The sequence below is a fragment of the Dendropsophus ebraccatus genome, chromosome 6 (genome assembly GCF_027789765.1).
Source record: "Dendropsophus ebraccatus isolate aDenEbr1 chromosome 6, aDenEbr1.pat, whole genome shotgun sequence".
Taxonomy (NCBI): Eukaryota; Metazoa; Chordata; class Amphibia; order Anura; family Hylidae; genus Dendropsophus; species Dendropsophus ebraccatus.
In genome coordinates, this window is record NC_091459.1 from 46,957,919 (window position 1) to 46,972,517 (window position 14,599).

The following is a 14,599-nucleotide window of genomic DNA, read 5'->3' on the forward strand; positions in this document are numbered from 1 at the left end:
TCATTGGAAGAAGGAAGATGGGAGTGGAAGACTCAAGGGCAGCAGTATAAAAACATGCATAAATTAGCCACAATAATAATTCAATTTGATTAATTGTTCAATTCATAAATACATGTGATCCATTAAAGGAAACCACATTTTTGCATATTAACCTACAAATACTAATAAAGCTCAATACAATCTCTCCTAACATATATGTCATGCATTTCACATTGCCGGCTAATCCCCTAAAACATACTTTTATTATTTCTTATGTCATATGCTAATTACACTTAACTAGGCATAGGTGTGGTCTTTCCCTTACGGTGCGTTTACACAGACAGATTTATCTGACAGATCTTTGAAGCCCAAACCAGGAACAGACTATAAACAGGGAACAGGTCATAAAGGAAAGACTGGGATCTATCCTCTTTTCAAATCCATTCCTGGCTTTGGCTTCCAAAATCTGTCAGATAAATCTGTCTGTGTAAATGCAGCATTAGAATTTATCATGGCTGATGGGATGGAATCATCTGTAATCATGTTAGGGCCCTTTTACACAGAAAGATTATCTGACAGATTATCTGACAAAGATTTGAAGCCAAAACCAGGAACAGACTAGAAACAGAGATCAGGTCACACATGAAAGCCTGAGATTTCTCCTGTTTTCAAATCCAGTCCTGGCTTTGGCTTCAAATCTTTGGCAGATAATCTGTCAGATAATCTTTCTGTGCAAAAGGGCCCTTACTCGCAGAGTCACAGAGGGGATGTCCCGTATCTTTATCTGAGCTCCAATATCTTCACTGGGCCAGTGAAAACTCTGGAGCTCAGAGAAAGATACAGGACATCCCCTCTGTGACTCTGTACTACTTCAGGCTTCTCTACTGTGAATCATGTCCAGAAAGGCATTGACGCCATTCATGGAATGGATTAGTTCCCGCCAGCTGTGACTAGTTCTGAGGGAACATAGAGACAGCACTTCCAAAAAGTAGTGGGTTTAATGCACACCCGCGCGACGTTTCGGCTCAACTGTAGCCTTTCTCAAGCAGGTGACGCTATTAGACGCTATTTGTAGTTCTGAGGGAAAGACCATCCGATGCCTAGTTAAGAGTAATTAGCATATGGCACGGAAATAATAAGGCCTCCTTCACATGTCAGGAACATCTATCTGGATTTCTTATCAGGAAATCTGGATAGATTTCCTGATCCATAGGATTCTGTTGGGAATCAACACCCTTTAGGATTTTTCCTAAAGGGTATCCGTTTCTGAAACTAGGTCAGGAAATTATAGAAACACTACGTATATTTCAGTCAGTATATTTTAGTCAGTATTGCAACCAAAACCAGGAGTGGATTAAAAACACAGAAAGGATCTGTTCACACAATGTTGAAATTGAGTGGATGGCCGTCATTTAATGGCAAATATTTGCTGTTATTTTAGAACAACGGCTGTTATATTGAAATAATGGCCGTTATTTACTGTTATATGGCGCCATCCACTCAATTTCACCATTGTGTGAACAGATCCTTTCTGTGTTTTTAATCCACTCCTAGTTTTGGTTGCAATACTGACTGAAATATACTGACTGAAATATACGTAGTGTGAACGCAGCCTCAGGGAGTATGTGTAGGTTAAAATGACTCTGTACCTACAATCTGACCCCCCAAAACCCCTTGTATCTTCAGATAGCTGCTTTTAATCCAAGATCTGTCCTGGGGTCCGTTCGGCAGGTGATGCAGTTATTGTCATAAAAGACAACTTTTAAACTGGCAGCCCCATACCCTTAGGTCGTGGCTTAGTTTGTGTATGCATTAGGCTGGCACAACCTCTCCGTCCCTCCTTCTCACCCTCCTCATCATTTTTCCTATTCCTCTGCAGTGAAAACTACACAGGTGCCTTAACGATCCAGCCCATGTTCCGTCCTCTCACAGCTGATGAATAGTAGGCAATCTGGCTGGAGCATTCCTAATGATGAGGAGGGCGGGGAGGAGGGACAAAGAGGTTGTACCAGCCTAATGCATACACAATGTAAGCCACGGTCAAAGGGCATGGGGCTGCCAGTTTAAAAGTTGTTTTTTATGACATTAACTGCATCAACTGCCAAATGGACCGCAGGACAGATCTTGGATTAAAAGCAGCTATCTGAAAGTACAAGTGGTTTGGGGGGTCAGATTGTGGGTACAGAGTTACTTTAAGGGTATAAACCCACACACCGTATATGCAGCGTATTTACTGCTGCGATACGCAGCAAACTCGCAGCAAAATCGCAGCAGATTAGATCTAAATAACTGAACACAGCATCAAATCTGTACCAACAAATCTGCTGCGTATTTGTTGCATATCTGCTGCATATACGGTGTGTGGGTTTATACCCTAATACTCAAAATTGTGGTAATTGGTTCCTTTTCAAAACACAAACACGAGAAACGAGTTAAAGTCATAACGGATGGAGGAGCACAGATGATGTCCTAAAATACATTACATTATTAATAAATTCAGTTCTGTCAGTGACTCTGGGTAATGATACTTTACGCACCTGGTTGATAAATTAGATAAATGAATTACTATGGATTGTGATGCTGTATACACACTTAAGTGAATGTATATACAAAATAAGTAAACCTTATACGTCTATTGACAGACCTTAGTACTGCACCAGATATAGAGAAAAGGGGCTGCACATATGACATGTACAAATGTACAAAGATTTTATATATATATATATATATATATATATATATATATATATATGTACCATACTGACCCAAATAATAATGTGGCTTTATGCATCCCCACCATAGCTTCCAATTTGTTTTGATCCGCTCCTTCTTGGAACGGTAGCAGGAGGGGAGCAGTGGAGGTGAGTATGCAACTTTTTTATTTTCAGTGCACAGGGACATGTGCACATATAATATAGATGTATTTTACCCTCCAAAATAAAAACCTTCAACTATCAATTGTGTGGTTTGAGCCTAGTAACAAGTACTGGGTAGTAGTACAGGCTGGCAAATGATCTGACAATGATATATTATATATATATGAAAAAGTTATCTCCCCTAAAAAAAAAAATATATATATATATATAACAATAGCAAAAGTCCTTAGTGTTTAGCAACATTGTTCAGCTCGTACCAGAGAAACAGTGGAGGAATGCTGCATATGGAGGAATAAAGCCCTATTTGTCGGCAGGCTAGGCCATATGTTTTGGCTTTTGCTGCTCTTTGCAGCATCTGTCTTTCCTGGATTTTAGGATGGAATCCTGAGCAGGGATCTCTCCTGTGTGATGCGCGGATCACTTAGGAAATCACAAGCTCTCTACAGCACTTTCCCACAATTTTTCACATGATTTATGAACAGTAATGTAAAAGCCCTGTGGATTAAGACATACGGCTGTTAATAAATCATTTCAGGTTATAACTTTTTGCCAGTCATGTGAAGTTTATTATATATACATACATACCTGAAACCCATTTTCTTACACATTTCTAGCTCTGTTCTTTTGATTTCTTTATATCATGTTTTTAACTTTAGAAAATATGTCTGCACAAAGTCTATGAATATTATGTACTGTATGTGTCAAAAATGCTAAATTGTATTTTAATTTGCTCTTGCACATCCCCCCTTTTTTCCTGCTCATTCATTGGACATTGATCCACACTGAGCCTGTGTTATCCTCACACACGGAGGTGGGAGGGGGAGTCAGCAGTGCTCGCCTCAGTCACTGTGCACAGTCACAACCCTCAGGCTGCACATCAGCACATTGCTCTTTCCTTATTCATATACCATTGTGTCTTTATTGTCTCTGGAGTATCATCAGTTTCTCACCCTCCCTAACTGTTTTGTAGGGGGGAGGTAAAAGGGATTTGAAGACGTGAAGATGGCGACAGGGATGAGCTGGCATCAGCAACAGCATTACTATGGTGGAGGGGCTTCTACCAGTACTGCCAAGTTTGTGCCCTCATCTCCTGGTGTGATGGCTCATCAAGCTGGACTGAGTATGGAGTATACTGCAGAACTGCACCTTAAGATGAGCAAGAAGATTGCACAGCTGACTAAGGTAACAAGCAGAGAAGGGGTTAATTGTTCTGGAATGCAAAGTGGTACTGGCCTTTAAAGCATTGGCTTGTAATACTATTCTTGAACAGCCTGCTGATGTCAAATTATGCTCTTAATAAATAAATATATATATATATATATATATATATATTTATAATTTTATTTTTTTAATCTTTCCAATTAAGTCTGTGGGTTGTTTATACTAGTTATTATATGTGAATATTAACTTTGGAGAACTTGAACTTGTTGTAATACCGTGCGCAGTGACAATATCTGGTAATATGAGTGATAATGTTGACAAATAACTTATTAAATGAGATTTTGTCACTGCATAAACTAGAATAACATTTTCTCAGTACCAGCATAAATTTCATTTTCCCTACAGATCTACGGATAGCATCCAATATCACTCACAAAGGAATTGACAATCAATACATCTCTTTGTGGACATATCTGCTTGTATTTCACAGTCATATTTCTGCATTTAGCTGTCCATTCTTATAACAATAACTTACTATTTTTCTCTGGTAGTCTTGCATCAGAATTGACAGCAAGTGATACCTTAGTAATCGTCAGCCTACTCATTGCTTCATATTGGCCTATCTAAAGTCAATCAAGAGTCATATTAAACGTATGGCCAAACGTATATATTTTTATGCCCAATGCCTAATGGTGCGTTCAAACAGAGATTTATCTGACAAATTTTTGAAGCCAAAGCCAGGAATGGATTTAGAAAGGGGAGAAATCTCTGTCTTTCCTTTATGACCTGTTCTCTGTTTATTCTCTGTTTCTGGCTTTAGCTTAAAAAAATCTGTCAGATAAACCCTTACACTGCTGTTGAAGAGAAGTATTTCAGGCTGTGTATTATATTGTCTTTCTGTTTCATTTGTAATGCAGACTGCTTTACAGTACAATTGGAGCTAAATGTATGGTGGTCAGTTATATGCCAAAAAGACACACAGCGTGTGAACTGATCGTGAACTGAATCTATTGAAAATAGAACAGAGTATTTGGAGGAATTTAAGCTTCTTTGGAGAATCCATCGCTGGACCTTTTTAGATTCCAGGCTTTCATAGTAGACCATAATATGAATTCCATTCGCAGACTGTAGACCATCGTAGATGTCTTGATTTCATTTGCAGACTGTAGACCACCCCACATGGCTTGATTCCATTCACAGGCCGTAGACCACCCCATATGGCTTGATTTTATTCACAGACTGTTGACCACCCTACATGACTTGATTCCATTCAAAGACTGTAGACCACCCTACATTGCTTGATTCCATTCAAAGACTGTAGACCACCCTACATGGCTTGATTCCATTCACAGACTGTAGACCACTTCACATGGCTTGAGTCTATTCATAGACTGTAGACCACCCTGTATGGCTTGAGTCCATTCACAGACTGTAGACTATCGTAGATGTCTTGATTCCATTCACAAACTGTAGACCACCCCATATAGCTTGATTTTATTCACAGACTGTAGACCACCCTACATGGCTTGATTGCATTTAAACACTGTAGACCACCATACATGGCATGATTACATTCAAAGACTGTAGACCACTTCACATGGCTTGAGTCCATTCACAGACTGTAGCCCACCCTACATATCTGCTCTTTAAAAATGTCATGTCTAGATCCATAAACTAGTCAAACTAGTGAAAAGTTGGCATTCTTTACTTTCATGTTTAGTATGTACTGACAATGAGCTTGGCCCATTTTTCTTGTCTGCTGAGTGAATTTCCTCCATCTTTACAGACAGAACCTTGTATATAAGGCAGGTGACACAATGGGCAGCGTAGCATGCAGGCATTCAGTTCTGAATCCTTTTGTTAAGAGAAATATATATAATATTTGATAGACTGTATATATTTCTATCCGTTGTGAAAATTTCTTTTCCTTTAAACTGGGTTTCCTCTTACAGGCTTTGGAATATCACTGTACTATTTAATAGAATATAGAAGTATTGCTTTATAATCGAAGAGATGATAGGCCATGTTCCCACTTTGTATGACAACGGCAGTTCCTTGACCCGGCCAGGTCACGGAATGGCCGTTGTCAGAAAAGATCATCCCGGACGGTACTGCAGATAATCTTCACAGCCGCTGAATACGTATCCGAATTCGCCGCTGCACACAACGGAGCATGTGGCTGGAGACGCACGCTCCATTGTGTGAACTGACAGGGTTTTCTGCGGACGCTATTCATTGAATAGAGGCCGCAGAGAACTGACATGTCAGTTTCCTATGGCGCCGCTAGGGATCCTAGCCGGGGTGTATACCATGTGTACACACTCCAGCTGGGATTCCTTAGAAGGCAGCACTACGTAAGTTCCGTAGTAATCAAGGCTGTTGTTACAACGGCCATGATTATCATGGAACTTACGTAGTGTGAACATGGCCTCATACTGTATGGTAACTTTCATAGCAACTAAAGCCTCCCGTTGAAGGTGCTTGTGTGGATTTAGTCTTCTACACCTGGCTACCTCTCTGGAATGCTGAATACACAGGGGGCCAGTTCCTGCCTGTCTCTTATCGGTGGGAGAATGGAGACATGTAGATGGCCCCTTTGTGTGCTGCTGCTGATCATAATAAGATAATAAACACATTTTTTCCTGTTTCTTTTCATGGGGTTATGCAGCATGGTTTATATATCTGCTAGTATGTAAACTGTGCATTAGATTGCACTTTTAATGCTGTGGTATATCCACTATATTTGTCGGAAACTTGGGGAGGTAGGCAGCTGAAAACCTTGGATAAGGTTGCATTTATGTATAAATGCATATTAGCCAGAAGGGAAATCTTAGCTGTCGTGCCATCCAGGCTCAGTGGTACGTCAAGCGCAGCTCAAGGGTTTCTTACTCAAATGCACAAATTATGCTGGCAGAGGAGAGGAAACACAGATTCTATATATGTATATATATGAGAAGGCCAAGTTCATCAGTATTGACTTTAATATAATGGGCAGCCATTTGACTAATATTTTGTGGTTACATAAAAAACCGTCTGGTTCAGCATTATACTGGAAGAGTGCGCTGTTTCTGTGTGTTTCTCATTCTGACATCATCCTGTCAGACACTATGACCTAGATATATCAAGGGTACTGAGCATTAACACTTATTAACTCCCAGTTATGTGAATGAACAGGGGCAATGACATACTCTCATATATTTGGCCTACATACAACCAGTGTTTCAAAGGGAATGTGTCACTAGGTTTATGCTGTTCTGTCTGATGGCAGCCTTGTGACAGAGACCCTGATTGGATCCATGTATCGCGTATATCTTTTAAAATCGGTGCCTATCTCCTCTACCGTCACCCTGGCACCCTGCCCCCAGCTTCCATTAATGGATGGCTGTCTGCCTATAGAAAGTAGTGGCAGAAAGTTGTCAATCAGGACTTGGCAGGCATCAGAATGGCTGCTCATTAATATCCAGGACTACTAAACATCTGTATCACTGGCAAAGTCTAGTTTGCTGCACTTAGGATGCAGGGGATAAAAGCAGATCATATAAGATGTGATACATAAAAAGATGAAATGTCACTTTTTTAGCTGCCCGATAGGATTGTCTAACCAGGTGACATATTTCTCTTAAAGTAGAGCTCTGCCAGTAAAATAACAAGTTCTGGTATCCTTGACAGCCTCGATCTATAATAACATCAGGGCTGGCAAGGAAGCATTAGCGCCACCTAGAATTCATTCCACCTTACTTTTGTAGTATTGCAGGTAATACTATGATTCTCTGTGACAGTAAGTAGATCGAGTGGTGTCAGTCATTCACAATGTGGTGTCTGTTACAAACAGCATCAGAAAACATACTCAGGCCTTATACATATATATTCAGTGTATATATATATATATATATATATATATATATATGTATTATAGACATAAGTGATTAACCATTGGTGGAGTTAATAAAGTGAGAAAATGTAGAGATAAGGGAGATGTACTTGGACCAGCGTCTCCCAAGCCGGTCATAAAGGGGTTATTAGAAAAACATGCCTGTGCCCCTTTCTTCCAGAGACAGCACCACTCTTATCTCCAGTTTGGATGTGGTTTTGCGATTCAGTTTCATTGAAGTGAATGGCGCTTAATTGCAAACCCCACCTGTCCTGGAGACAGGACTGGTGCTGTCTCTGAAAGGACGTGGCCATATTTTTCTAATGCTGTATAACCCCTTTAAGTAAACACCCACCAGTGCACAGACACATGCTTTACATAAATTCATGTGCATCTGATGCTGCCTGTGCACCCTCAATGTAATCTGGGAAAATTGTAGTAAATCTGCTGCAGGGTCTGCTGTACCCCCAGCCCACTAATTTGGCGAGCGATTCACTGTTGGTGACTTCCTACATAGCATTGCCTTCACAGATCTGGAAACCTATATTCCTAGGTTGGTATTGGAAACAGGCAACAAGCTTGTCAACAGACATATTCCCAGAAGCTTAGATACAGTGTACAGTTCTTTGGTGCTTGGTGTAAAGACTATGCTTTCTAGAGTGCAACTAATGAGAGTGTGATCTGTGCAGAAACTGAATATCCCAGAATGCTAGAGGATTTCAGCTACAAAGCCTGTAAATGCCAAGATCCAAAGGTATCCCCATCAACAGGATCGGTCCAACTGCTGGGACCCTATCCAATCCTGAGAGTGGTGGACACTTTCCCCCCTAACACGCATGCGCAGCCACTCATTTCAGCACATGTGCTCTGCAACTCCCTTTTTTTGGGGAACAATTATCCTCCCTTCTTATACTCAACAGGAGTCCTGGTGGTCATACCCCCACCAATCAGTCATCCCCTGTCCTATGTTTAGGGGATAAGTCTTTTTTTTTTAGATAGCCCCCTTAGTATCAGTTTATGTAGTATATATTTATACATTTAGGTTTAGCTTCATGAATAGATTAGATTTGTAAATAAACTTTAAAAGGATGTTCAAAGGTGAATTTGTTTCAATAAACAGAAATAATTTCATTACACAAGGGCTAAAGGCACTATGAATATCATAAATGCTGTATTATGCTATGCCATTATTGTACTGTATTTTATGTAAAGCAAGAATTAAAAGAAAATAGATAAGAATCGCTCTATATTTTGGCAGCAGCAGGCGGAGACCCATGGATATTCATAATACAGAACTGCACATAACTTTGTGTGCTACCATACCATACCTCCATAGTACATGCATGAATACAACCGCTATGATTTACCTGAAGATAAGTAGAAAACAAATTTCTTTGATCCACAAAATACTACTGTCAGGACCATAAGACCAGATAAATCGGGCAGGGAAGACACAACAGTGAGCCCTAGAGCTAGGCCCCCAAAACTGTCCCTGCCTACTTGCCGGCCTGACCCTAGGCGGTCAGTGACAACTAGTTGAAAGTCATTCCCTAGTGCACACAGGGACAAAACAAGACAAATAAGTGCAATAAGGAATGGTAAGGCAGGTATAGGTCAAAAACAGATATAGCAAATACAGTAACCCAAGTCAGCAGGAAAATGGGAAGTCAGAGAAGGGTAAGCCAGAGGTCCGAAGATGAAAATAGCTAAACAGGTAAAACACCAACCAAATCTAATTAGACTTATAGCAAGCATTAAGTGAAGGGTCAGAGGTATTCTTATGTGATGTCAGAGTTCCAGTCCAGGGCATGGTTGGACTAGTCATCTGACATCCAGACACACAGTTCACAAGCTATGAGGAAGGGATAAGAGTGGTGAAGGAACTGTTAATCACCACTAACTTAAGCCTCTGCAGCCCAGAACAAGGTCAGCAGGAGAAACAGACAGGTGTGGTAGAATATAATTAACACAGCAAGAAAAGCAATAAAGCAGTGTTCAGACCAATGCAAGACAATGAACACTACATGCACAAAATCACGGTCAACAGTGCATCCACCACCACACATTAAGAATAGAGACTAGGACTGAAACCTGCGTAGGCACAGATGTTATACTTACCTAAAAACAACCCGCCCCACCAATAAACGAGATGCAATATACAATAGCCATGCAAACTTAAAATAAAGATGATGAGAAAATTACCAATGGGGACAGAAACTATTCAGCAATTTTCTTAAATTTCCTAATTTTTCATGTCTAGGTGACCAATACCATGATCATTTAGATTTGAAAGGTAATTTCTTGTATGCTTGTGCTGACTACAAGCACTGATACGGTTAATTGAATGTTGAATGTTGTAGTGAGCACTGAGGCAGATCTTGGAGCAGATGATCTGATCGGCTTTGACACTGTTTGCTCTTCTATAATTACAAGGATATTGTTTCCTTGCTGTTGATAAGTGGGTGAATGGCCAATGTTTCAATTAAATCAGTTCAGACCAACGTGTAGTAGGTAAGAAGATAATGATTTAGTAATTTGGTGTGTGCATTCCCATGGTATGTATGTTCATATATGAGCGCCCTGTAAATGCATAGCAAATCATGATTATTGCTTCCTTTAATGTGTCAGTGCACTGCAGCGGGTTACTCACGGACACATCAGGGATAATCAGAAATTACACACTGATACAAAGGACCCCATATACAGAGTGAAAAGAAAGATAATGAGACTGGCAGAAGGCATGGTATTTAGTCGTGTCATTTTATTCTGCATTTTTAGAAAGCTCCCTGTAAAATAAGATTGTGCTTAGTAAGGGTGATATTATAAAGCAGTTCACATGTAGTGATTGTAGTACATTTTTACCATCTTTTATGAGAACTACTGCGAGGAGGAAGCAATGCATTTATTGTTCAGTCATTTGTCACAAGTACATCAGTGCACAAATCAGTAGTAGCATGACAACAGACCCAGCAGCACAACATAACTGGGTCATCTTCAGATATTTGTAATAATTACACATAGAAGGGGGTCTGTATTATACAATGTTTTTTTTTCTTGGAAGAATTACCAAAAAATAGGCTCCTCACAAGGAACCCCCAGCAGTCAGATAGAAACTGTTGAAGAACCCAACAGCAACTGTTCGATTTTCCTGCATCGCTGTTACAGTGGGAAGAAGGATTGAATTATGGCCATTAAAAAGAGACAGGTGATCATTGCATCACTTTGGCTTATAATTAAAGGTCCTAAATGTGGGACTTTAGTGACTAATATTTCCTTCATGTGTTAAAACAGACTATTCCTTTAAATCATATTAGTTACTTTTTGCTAGACAGGTCTCTGGAAGACAGTGGGCATATTTCTCTAATGCTGGATAACCCCTTTAAAGCTTTTAAAAAGTTGTCCAACTTATTTAAACTTAAGCCAGTATTTACAATTGAGCTACAATTTAAAAAAAAAATAAAAAAGATACTCATCTGTTTAATACTCACTATAAGAAGTGCTTCTCCAGACCGCCTCTCAGCTTCACCTATATGGCTGCAGCAATGATGTGCTTGTATACCCTGCTAATCACTGGCCTCAGTGAGGCCGGGTTAACTCTACGTATAACACCGGCCATTCTGTGATCCAGCCGGGTCACAGAACGGCCAGTGTTACTGAAGATCATGGAGGATCTTCATGTCTGGTAAATTCGGATGCTGGCACATACATTACCTATCCTCGCTCCGGCTTGCTGCACGGACTAACGGCTTCTTGCTCTTGCACTTAGCCAAACAGTGGCTGTAGCTGGGCAACACACTGATTGGCTGAGCAGGAGAGCAGAAAGCCGGGAGTCCGTGCAGCAAGCCGGAGCGAGGATGGGTAATGTATGTACCGGCAGCGTGTGGGTTAATGGGGCGGGTGATTTACATACTAACAGTGGTCTGAAAGATCCACTGCAAGTATGTATTCACATAAAAACTGACAGGACCTTAGATCGCAATGGATCTCACTGCAAAACTCTCAGTGAGAAATCCGCTGCAATCCGTTACGTGTGAAGGCACCCTGAAAGGGGTTTTCCAATTTAAAAATACTTGCCCCCATCCACAGGATCACAGGGGGTTGGGTAGGGGGGGGGGGCAGCGACTCTATCAACGACCCACCTCCTTTGTCATAAATTGTGCCACGGGTTAGTGTGTGATCTGCAGCTACATTCATTTTCTATAGAGCTGCTGGAAAGAGCCGAGTACTGTACTCGCTGGCTTCATAGAGAATAAATGGAGCTGTGAGTCATGCTCTGACCCGAAGCTCGATTCATAACAAAGAAGACGCATGGCTGATATAAAGGTCCCCAGCCCGTCTTTGGACCCGTTCACTTTTATCAATATAATTTTGTAGGTGAGGTCTCCAGAACTTGACACAGTATTCCAAATGTGGTCTCACTAGCGCTCTATACAGCGAGATCACAGTCTCCCTCTTCTTACTTCCTAGCTATACATTACATTACTTTACATTTGAAAACACTGAACCTAATGCAACTGTTTCTATTGTTTTGACCACATGTCCAGTAAATCCAAATCATTTTCCATATTACTGACACGTCCAGAAATAACAACCCTATTGCACATTTTTGTGTCATCAGCAAACAGACAAACCTTCCCTACCAAACTACCCTTACCTTATTCTCTTATGTCACTTACAAACATGTTTAAAAATATAGGACCCAGAATAGACCCTTGTGGCACACCACTTTTAACCAGACTCTGTGCAGTCCAGTAATGTTTTTTTTTTGTTTAGTTTTTTTTTTTGGGGGGGGGGACAGAATAAATCACACACCGGTAGTTGAGTAAAATGATTGACTGATTTGTACTGTAATCTTCTTCCTTGTTCAAACTACAACTTCTGGACAGTCCACATCGGCAGCAACCTTGCATGCATCATGCCACTCTGCCTCCCCGTTGATATCTTCCAGGATCCCCCAGTGAGCAGTACAGCAGAGAAGGTACACTTGGTAGGCTGAGGGAACTTGTTCAATGGCTGACAGTGAGTCCCTGCTGATACAGAAATGAATGTAAATCTGGGGGGTGACCTCTGAGAAAACAGCCTAGATTTTTGGATATAAAACAATAAAATTTATAGATATGTATTAGGCTGGGTTCACACACAGTATATTTCAGTCACTATTGTGGCCTTATATTGCAACCTCAACCAGGAGTGGAATGAAAACACAGAAAGGCTATGTTCACACAATGTTGAAATTGAGTGGATGGCCGCCATATAACGGTAAATAACTTATTAAATTATTATTATAAATTATTTCAATACAACAGCCGTTGTTTTACAATAACAGCAAATATTTGCCATTAAATGGCGGCCATCCACTCAATTTCTACATTGTGTGAACAGAGCCTTTCTGTGTTTTCAATCCACTTCTGTTTTTGGTTGCTATATGAGGATCGCAATACTGACTGAAATATACTGTGTGTGAACCCAGCCTTACATTGCAACAGAGCATTACATGCATAAAATAGAAATTTTGCAGGGCTGCTTAGCTAAGAGCAAGTGTCTGTCTATCTGTTCTTATTAGTGGTTATGATGATGCAAACAACCTCCAACTCCAGACTACACGGATTATGGGGCGCAGGTCCAACTTGAGATCGAGGCACAGTGAGTAGTAAAAATATATTTTATTGTGGAGACTCAACGCGTTTCGGAACCGCACCGGTTCCTTTCTCAAGAGTCATGATACTGATAAAACAGAACAGCACTATATATCACAAACCAAGATGACATCAAAAGGGGAGGACTCAGAACCTCCCACTTCAATCAACACAAACACCTGTAACACCAATAAAGAAAGGCATATAGCTATATACTACATTGCATTGAAATACAATAATATATAAGAGTATATAAAACGAATATGTATATAAATAAAAATAATATGTGTAGAAAATGTACAAAAAAAAAAAAAAAAACTTTTTTTTTTTGTACATTTTCTACACATATTATTTTTATTTATATACATATTCGTTTTATATACTCTTATACTCGTCTTATATACTCTTTTTTTTTTTTTTTTTTGTACATTTTCTACACATATTATTTTTATTTATATACATATTCGTTTTATATACTCTTATATATTATTGTATTTCAATGCAATGTAGTATATAGCTATATGCCTTTCTTTATTGGTGTTACAGGTGTTTGTGTTGATTGAAGTGGGAGGTTCTGAGTCCTCCCCTTTTGATGTCATCTTGGTTTGTGATATATAGTGCTGTTCTGTTTTATCAGTATCATGACTCTTGAGAAAGGAACCGGTGCGGTTCCGAAACGCGTTGAGTCTCCACAATAAAATATATTTTTACTACTCACTGTGCCTCGATCTCAAGTTGGACCTGCGCCCCATAATCCGTGTAGTCTGGAGTTGGAGGTTGTTTGCATCATTGTTTCCTGTTGGATATCGGGAGTGGCTGCGGTCCTTGATATATACGCTGCAGAGTGTTGTTCCTCCCTTTGCACAACCACATCAGGTGAGGGTTGCCGTGCACCCCTATCCCTTTTTCACCTTGCCCTTCTGATCCTCGCCATGGAGCGCTGTCGCCCTTTGTTTTTTCTATTAGTGGTTATGGCCTAGGCTGCAAATTATGGATAAGTACATTAATACACAGGGAGATCACTTACTGGGTGTACTAGTTATTTGTAACCCGGGCCTTTCAATGAAAGCCATGTT

The 14,599-nt window shown here is 40.1% G+C and overlaps 1 protein-coding gene across 6 annotated transcripts in view; it reads left to right on the forward strand.

Annotated features, from left to right (window-relative positions):
* The window catches only part of FAM184A (family with sequence similarity 184 member A), a 207,400-nt gene that overhangs the window by 2,140 nt on the left and 190,661 nt on the right, over positions 1-14,599 (forward strand). For 5 of the 6 annotated variants that reach the window (XM_069974902.1, XM_069974901.1, XM_069974905.1 and 2 more), the window contains exon 2: positions 3,826-4,037. In XM_069974902.1, coding sequence (XP_069831003.1) covers positions 3,858-4,037 — 180 coding nt within the window. In that variant the 5' untranslated portion in view covers positions 3,826-3,857. Of the gene's footprint in view, positions 1-3,825; positions 4,038-12,784; positions 12,866-14,599 lie in introns of those variants that run through there. The other variant, XM_069974903.1, reaches the window with a different exon arrangement.